The sequence below is a fragment of the Drosophila pseudoobscura genome, chromosome X (genome assembly GCF_009870125.1).
Source record: "Drosophila pseudoobscura strain MV-25-SWS-2005 chromosome X, UCI_Dpse_MV25, whole genome shotgun sequence".
Taxonomy (NCBI): domain Eukaryota; kingdom Metazoa; phylum Arthropoda; class Insecta; order Diptera; family Drosophilidae; genus Drosophila; species Drosophila pseudoobscura.
The window spans coordinates 52,476,778-52,484,509 of NC_046683.1; the positions used below are offsets into that span (position 1 = coordinate 52,476,778).

Below are 7,732 nucleotides of genomic sequence, written 5' to 3' on the forward strand. Positions count from 1 at the left end.
CAATCAGTTATCAGCTATCAAGTCTCTGCCTACCTCTTTCTCCACTTTTTTTTTGATAAGAAATAAGACTCATCGTATCACTAGGGATCCAAGAAAATTACACACCTGCACAAATACTATATATAGAAGTTACTTTCTCGATCAGTTATCAACGCACAGAACGTGACTGTTTTCTATGGATTAAGTACCCGTTTTGGTTTTTGTTTATTGTTCAGAGGATGGGTTTACAATAGACACTTAACGATTTCAATTTTCATTTATGTGTTGTTTTGTTTTTGTTTGGGAGTCACTTGGTTGGTTAGTTGTAAATAGTATAACTTTTGTTTTGGGTGTTCACAAGAGTTGCAATTGCATCTTTATTACATAACTTGATGTTGTTTTGGCGCGCTAAACGTAAAGCTTAAAATGTAATCATAATTGTGGTTTGTTTGTTTTATCAAACAATGAAATCTTAAATGAAATACTTAATAAAAAAGATCGCATGAAACAATGTGTGTATGTGTGTGTGTTTGTGGGGTAAGGGGAAGATTGTGTATGTGTGTGAGCGGGTATCGGATCGCGACCAGGAGTCCTGTAGTCTCACACACACGATTCCAACGCCAGCTCAACGGCAGCCAAATTAGGAAACGATATACAAACTGCAACGGAACGGAAGTACCCGATTAGTGTCCCTGTTCCCATGGGTCCATCCATGGAATCATAATCATTATCATCCTATCCAATACTCACTTATTACTCAACTCATCAAACGCAATTTGAGCCCACTTTCGAAGGGGTTTCTTCGACCGACAGCATCTACTTGTTGTTGATGGACAAGCGCTCGACGCTGGCCAGAAGCTCGTCGGCCGTTTGGGAGACAACCTGCTCCTGATCGTCGCTGGTGCTCAGGTTCTGCAATCTCTTCTCCAGGGCCGAGAGGTCCTCCAGCTCACGCTGCTGCTTGACCATGTAGCGCAAGATCAGCGTTGTCAGCATACACATATCCTCCAGAATCTTGGCATGCTCAGGTGTGGGATGATCGTAGCGATTGCGCAGCAGTCGCAGCCTAGCCTCGGCCAGCTCCAGCGGCGATTTTTGGCTACGATCGTACATGTGCACACTGGCCCCGCCCTGGAGCAACACGCCCACAACAACATTAAAGTTGTTCGAACTGGCCGAGATGACGGCCAAATGTAGGGGCGTGTTACCCAGGGAGTCGACCACGTTCGGATTGGCGCCGTATTTCAGCAGCTGCTCTACAATCGGTATGTAGCCCCGACAGGCGGCCAAATGCAGCGGACTCCGATTGTACTCGTCGGCGGCATTGGGATTGGCTCCCGCCTCCAGCAGGCGGTTAAGTCCATCAACGTTGCAGGTGGAAGCGGCTGTGCGCAGTCGTCGCCCGTTCGACTGGGCCAATATGTTGTTGTAGTTGCAGTACGTCTTCAGGCGCTGCATCCGCGGGCGCATCTTGAAACTCTTACTGCTCGAGGGGAGGGTGCTCGGGTGTATCAGGCTCGGCAGATAGTCGGTGTTGGCGTTCAGCGGTAGTGGGGGCAAGTGTGGCAGCGCAAAGTGTTCCCCTCGATCTCTGCTCAGCTGGAATGCGTTCGGATTCAGGTTGGGCCACTCGCCGTGTGTGTTTGGCGATGATGTGGGTGTGGGCGGCATCACTGGCGGCGGAGTTATCATAATGCCCTTCGAGGCTGTGCTCATGGGCATGGGCATGGCCATTTCAACCTCCTCGCGGGCCGTCTCCACGCCGGAGGAGTCACTGTTGGTGGCCGCGGCCATTTCCGATTTGTGTGCGTCCGTTGCGTCGCCGTGAGTCACAATTGTTGCGTTTGTTCACTGAATAGTTTTCTACTTTTGCACGCGCTGACTATTTTTCTGTCTGTATTGTTTGTATTTTTCTCTATTTTTTTTCCTGTTTACATTTTGCCCACTATCGATACAATGGATGTGCCAAGTATCGACTTGGATTACGATGAATTTCATATCGATGGACACGTATGTTCGCCAGCCCTGGCTACTGTTTTTCTCTTTGGGGGTAGTCACCGCGATATACCCTGTATTTTATTTATAACTAATCAATTACATCATTTAAGGTTGCACATTGTTGCTAATACTTTCTAGAGAATTTTTTTGTGTTGAGAACTTAATTGGGAAGAGTCCGCAGCAGGCCATTATAAATCACAAAACTGGTTTAAACACTTAAAAAGTTTTATTCAAAATTCGTGCTCAATTACATATGCATTTACAAATAAAGCGCCACGGAATGTTTTCCCATCAAATTACTTTGTAGCTCACAATTCAATTGGAGGAGAGGATGATGCATGGAGATATACAATAAACGGGCAATAATACAAAAGTAAACGTTTTCAAACTAATTTAAATCATACTTATGACATAGTACCTACGATACACTCATTTATAAAAAAAAACCTACTACCAATAACACAACATTCAAAGCGTATTTTGTTAGGGTAGTCCTGGAGATAAAGCCTCGTCGCAACCACTTTCGAGGACGCGAAACCAACGGAATCAGAATTGTACCGTTATTTGTCCAGAACAGTGTTGGGTAAGACAACACACAATTTTTTTGGCTGGGCGGGTGACTGTTCGGTGAGTCTAAGTGTGTGAGAGTATGGGGGTGTGTGGTGGGCGTTGATTTAGACCGCGAAAAAGTGCTAGAACGCAAAAAAGGCTCGGAAACAACATTACAATACACAGAGAGAACAGTGGAAACAGTTTGATCTAGCCACACAATAGATGTCTAGAGCTGGGGTGCGGTCTAAATCCGTCTTGCGCGCTATTTCAGAAAGTTTATCATTTCTATGATCTTGTTGCGGTTGGCGTGCATGTAGGCCTTGGTGTGCCACAGCATGTTGATCAGCTTCTGGTCATCCTTCTCGTCCATGGCAATATCCTCGCTCAGCTGCGGGTTGAACCGGAAGTAAGGTATGCCGATGGTGCTACACCAGGCGCGGGCCCGATCTACAACCCGTCCATCGGAGCAGGTGGCTTGGTCCACAAGTAGATTGCCTATGCGGATGAATTTCGGCTTAAAAACGAGTCAAATCAGTTGCAAAAATGTTCTTACCAATTGTGGAAATGCCATAGGCTAGCTTGGCGGTGTCCCAAATGCTCTCCGGTCGGAACACATCGATGTCCTTGAGTTCGGTGACAGGTATGTGGCCCGTACCCAGTGAAACCACAGCGGAAACGGGTATGGCCTCCGCCTCACGGCCCGAGCTGCGCAATGCCATATTGTATTCGTGTATTTCGGTCATGGCATCCAGCGTGGGATTGTTGGCAATGAGGCCGCCATCTAGGAAGCGTCCGAATGCGCGGAAGTATGACGGAGCCGCTCCAGTAGCTCGTGCTGCGCGCCACACCAACTGTTCGTGCGGCGGCGGCGGTGGAATGCGACGGTTGGCTGAGGATAGGATAGGAGCAAGGAATATAATATATATATTTCTGATCGACATATTCCCTTAGATGCTACTCACTTATGGATGTGACTATCCCCAGGATGTCGCTGGCACTGGTATAGTTGCGGAAGAGATGTAAATCCACTGGCTTCCGATCCGCCATCACACCGGTGACCATAATCTTTGGATGCTTGATATCCGTCATTACATTAAATTCGCCGAGATTATCCTTTAGTATGGTCTCGAAGTACTCACTGGCGTAGGGTCGGGAGCCCACAAAGCACTGCTCCTTCATGCGCAAATAAAGACCCATGCACTGGCGCATTGTCTTGCCGCAGCCCAAGCCCAGCGCCAGGATACCGCCCGTGCTTGTGCCGGCAATCCAGTCGAACATGTGTATGATGGGGGTGCGCGAAAGTTTCTCGATTTCGAGGAGCATTTGGACCAGGACAAGGCCACGAATACCGCCGCCATCCAGGCACAACAGACGTCCGCGTCCATAGGGCTTATCGCCCACCTCCGCCGCAATTGGCGACGTCGGAGATGGCAGCTGCTCTGGGCTAGAAGGTGGTGTGGCCGCTTTATTCGCCAAACTGCCTGACGAAGTGTCCTTTTTCACCTCGTCGGCGTTCACTTTAGTGGTGAACATGCCCAGCAAGGCGTCCATGATGCTCTGACCCTTTAATTCCTTCTCCGTATCGACTACCACCGGCACCCTGACGTATAGAAAAGATAAATTATCCGAGCTGTATATTAGTTTCCATTTTCACGACTCACTGTGGAGGCGGCTGCTTTTCCATCAAGCCATTGGCCGCTGCGCCCAGGAAATTGCCAACCATTTGGCGGCTGGTGGTAGCCAGCATATTCTCGATATGTTCACGTTGCTCCACAGATTCGGGCGCCTCTGGCGGTATGCCATTGTAGGTGCCCTTGGCATTGCAGCCGGGCGGACATTTAGAGCCCGATTCGGTACAGCGTTTGGCGCCCACCGAATGGAGTATGTAGAGTATCTCGTCCTCCTTGTTGCCACTGGCGTCGTTGCCGACCATGTGGCGCGGGGTCTTGCCATCCTTGTTCTTTAGATTGATGTCGCATCCAAACACCACCAGGCACTGGACGATCGGCACCAGCTTCTTTTCGATGGCAATATGCAGGGCCGAGTTGCCTTCTTTGTCCAACACATCAATGTCTGCATCATGGGCGAGCAGCGTGACGACGCACTCGAAGCGATTCCTGGCCACCATCACGTGCAGGGCAGTGCGGCCATCGAAGTTCGTGGAGTTGACGTCACACCCCTCCATGATGAGGGCGTGCAGGGTTTCGCGTGAGGAGCACCAGTGCAGCGGTGTGCCGCCGTACTTCATGTCCTGTGTGTAGAGCTTGCTCACGTTGGTGCGCAGAAAAGAGGCCACCGAGGTGGGTGTCGAGCTCTTGTGCAGCTTGGTGATGTTTTTGGCATTTAGGTTGACATCGGCACCGGCCAGGAGCAGGGCCTTCACACACTCCGGCTTGTCCGTGACGCAGGCCACATGCAGCGGCGTGTACCCATCCGAATTGAGGTGGTTCAGGTTCACGGTGCTCTTGTCGGTGAGGAGCTACGGAAGATTAGGGTTAAGTGATGGTCAGAAGCATCGATTGGCTGCTGCTACTCACATTGATGATCTCCTTGGTGGTGCTGGCTGCATAGTGGAACACCGAATTGCTGTTAATGTCCAGGTGTTCCAGTTTGCTTAGCGGCAGCAATGTTTTGACCATCTCCATGTGGCCCTGCTTGATGGCCAGCTGGAAGGGCGACATGAGGGAGGTGTGATCGGCTTGGTCCACGCACTGCAGAACTTTGGGGTTGCTGATATATTCCACCAAATTGAAGTACGCCACCAGATGAGCGAGCGTCCAAGACGGATTCTCAGTAAGAACATCGCAGGCCTTCTGCAGGCCATTTACATTGTAGAACTAAGTAGCAGATAGCAGAAAAAACATCATAATTGAAGCTTCTTTTAGCGGAAAGCACTTTCTCACCTCCTTGACCATGCTGACAAACACGGGCAGACGTTGCTGGAAAGCATTGAATTTCTCCGCGGCCTCCTGCTGCTGCGGGGACCGATACAGACTGAAGGATGACGTGTTCGAGTCTGAGGTTAGACGCTGAAGAACAATCTCGTAGACGGGGCGCTTTTCATTGCTGTTGTAAGGCGGCGCAAAGAGCATCATGGCATCATCGCGAGCTAGCACCTGGAGGGTTCCTAGGGATTCGCTCTTTATTTCCAAAACCTTGTTTGGTGGCTGGTCTCCCCCTAGCAGGCGCTGAAGAACTGTTTGGGGGAAAAGGGTTCAAGAATCATGGATAAGAGAGAGATTTCCGAAAGAGACGAGGGAACTAGGGACACAATCTACAAGCTACACAATCGTCTATCCTACACACTTATGAGACGGTCACAGGGATATGGAAACTTAATGATAGCAAAATACCAAAGCCGGAAGCAATCGCTCCAAAAGCCAGCCACGACATAGTTCAAGAATGTTGGTCTTTCGGCTGAATCACCTTCGGATGCTGATTGAACTTTGAATCTGTTCGTATGTGTGTGCGTTAGAGTGCGATAGTGCTTGTTGGTTACTTTGAATGTGGATGTGATGAACCTGACAGAGAAACATTTGGCCAATTGTTAGTTTACAAGTGTGCATTTATGGGTTGTTGAGGGTGGTGTGGTGTGGTGGTTGGGGGATTACGAAAGGCGGCCAAGAAATCAATAAAACAGCCGACAACAGCCCCGTCAGATGTCTCACAGCAGCGTCAGGCATCAAGCATCAGGCGTCCGCATCAACCAATCGTGAGTCAACAACAAACAAGCCACAAACGAGATCAAGCGATTATGTGCCACATATTGCGCCTCATTACCCGCCAATTGTTGTTGTTGTCCGCCCCCACCCACAAGCCTCGTATCAGCACCATTTTTCGTGCATATCCACTTTTATTTCTACTATCGCTTTTATCAATAATGTACCCTTATGACTGTTATTACGGTGCACTTCTCCGTGGTTTGCTGCTTGTTCTCCAAGTTTTCGTTGGTGAAAATGATGCGCAAATGAAGTGTAACAGCAAAAACAACTTAATACAAGATATAGCTTACAAATCAAGCTTTAAATATCTATACACTGACCGTTGAACATTGTACAGCTCTGCTTGGAATCTCCTTTATTTTAATAGTTCGTAGTTTTTTCTGCTGTTATTTTTTTCACTTCAAATTTTGTTCACGAAAAAAGTGAGATGGAAGCAGTGTGACCAGTGTGACCGCGGGTTTATCGTTTATATATGCCGTCCGTCCCTCAGAAATATACCAAAATGTACCGTCTCATTTAAAAAATATATCGTAAATATACTGACGAATTCCAGTTCTATTTTACATATTCCTCGTTTTTGATATTCCCTGGAATATTACTAGCTATATGGAACATTTAGCCATGCCCACATAATATTATCCGATTAGTGAATCTATTTTCTAATTGGCTGGTTTATTTTAAACACTTGCTTTAATTGGATTTCTATATAACGTTGAAAATAAAATTTAATAGATAGATGAAATTGACAAAATATACCGTGGTCTTCGGCCCTGCGTTCGTCTACCCCGCGTCATCATCTCAACGTAATACGTTAACGTTATTGGTCAATATTATATTAACTAAATAGGGTATACAAATTCCCATACTACCGGTTGACAAGCAACAAGTGTTCAAATTCCAATAACGTGTAAGAAATGGCGTGACTTCCATACTCACGTTACATTTCATACTCACTTAAGTTTTATGTTTTGCCCTTTTTTTTCAAACCTTATTTTAGACACAATCAAATTAAAGGAACCATTTGTATTGTATCCAATCTTGTAGAAAATGGAATCATCAGTGAGATAAATTTCATTTTAGCGCAGCTTAGGTGAAAGATAATGGGGTTTTTTTTATGCAAAGATGAAGGCTTTACCCACAAGAGTAATTATAATTATTTGTATTAATTTCGGCGGTTTAACTCAAGTTTTTATTCAGTTAAAATAAAGGGGGTATAAGTGGGCTACGTTCGTTTTTTCATCGGTATATTTACGGTGTTTTTGAAAATGAGACGGGATATTTTGGTATATTTCTGTTAGTCAGACGCTCATACTGCAACGAAAAAAAGAGTCGTAACTTTGAATGGACTATAAAAAGAGGTATGGACAATAGGCAAAAACAGCCAAGGCAAATTGCAAGGTTCGTACAAAGCTCACCTCGTTTGTGAGGACTATATACCTTGAAGACAAAATCGCCTTTTCGTTTCCAAGGTATATTGAGAA

At 46.8% G+C, this 7,732-nt stretch overlaps 2 protein-coding genes and 1 long non-coding RNA gene across 4 annotated transcripts; 1 reads left to right on the forward strand and 2 right to left on the reverse strand.

The window, feature by feature from the left end:
• Positions 1–180: 180 nt before the first annotated feature.
• LOC4813732 (ankyrin repeat domain-containing protein 54) lies at positions 181–1,955 on the reverse strand. The gene is made up of 2 exons (XM_001353834.4): positions 730–1,955; positions 181–638 (listed from the first exon to the last, which is right to left on the reverse strand). The coding sequence occupies exon 1, from the start codon at positions 1,771–1,773 to the stop codon at positions 796–798; it is 978 nt and encodes a 325-aa protein (XP_001353870.1). The 5' UTR covers positions 1,774–1,955; the 3' UTR covers positions 181–638; positions 730–795.
• On the forward strand, positions 1,937–2,666 carry LOC26533619 (uncharacterized). The gene is made up of 2 exons (XR_001453206.2): positions 1,937–2,029; positions 2,088–2,666. It is a non-coding gene; the product is annotated as an uncharacterized lncRNA (long non-coding RNA).
• iPLA2-VIA (calcium-independent phospholipase A2 VIA) lies at positions 2,189–6,727 on the reverse strand. 2 transcript variants are annotated; one of them, XM_002135058.3, is made up of 8 exons: positions 6,572–6,727; positions 5,883–6,050; positions 5,433–5,725; positions 5,067–5,366; positions 4,191–5,008; positions 3,492–4,129; positions 3,083–3,418; positions 2,189–3,024 (listed from the first exon to the last, which is right to left on the reverse strand). In XM_002135058.3, exons 2-8 carry the CDS (start codon positions 5,920–5,922, stop codon positions 2,792–2,794), a joined length of 2,658 nt encoding a protein of 885 aa, XP_002135094.1. In that variant the 5' UTR covers positions 5,923–6,050; positions 6,572–6,727; the 3' UTR covers positions 2,189–2,791. The 2 variants fall into 2 exon arrangements, with proteins under 2 accessions (XP_002135094.1, XP_015043237.1); XM_015187751.2 differs by lacking the exon at positions 5,883–6,050 and having other exon boundaries at positions 6,572–6,726.
• Between the last annotated feature and the right edge of the window lie 1,005 nt (positions 6,728–7,732).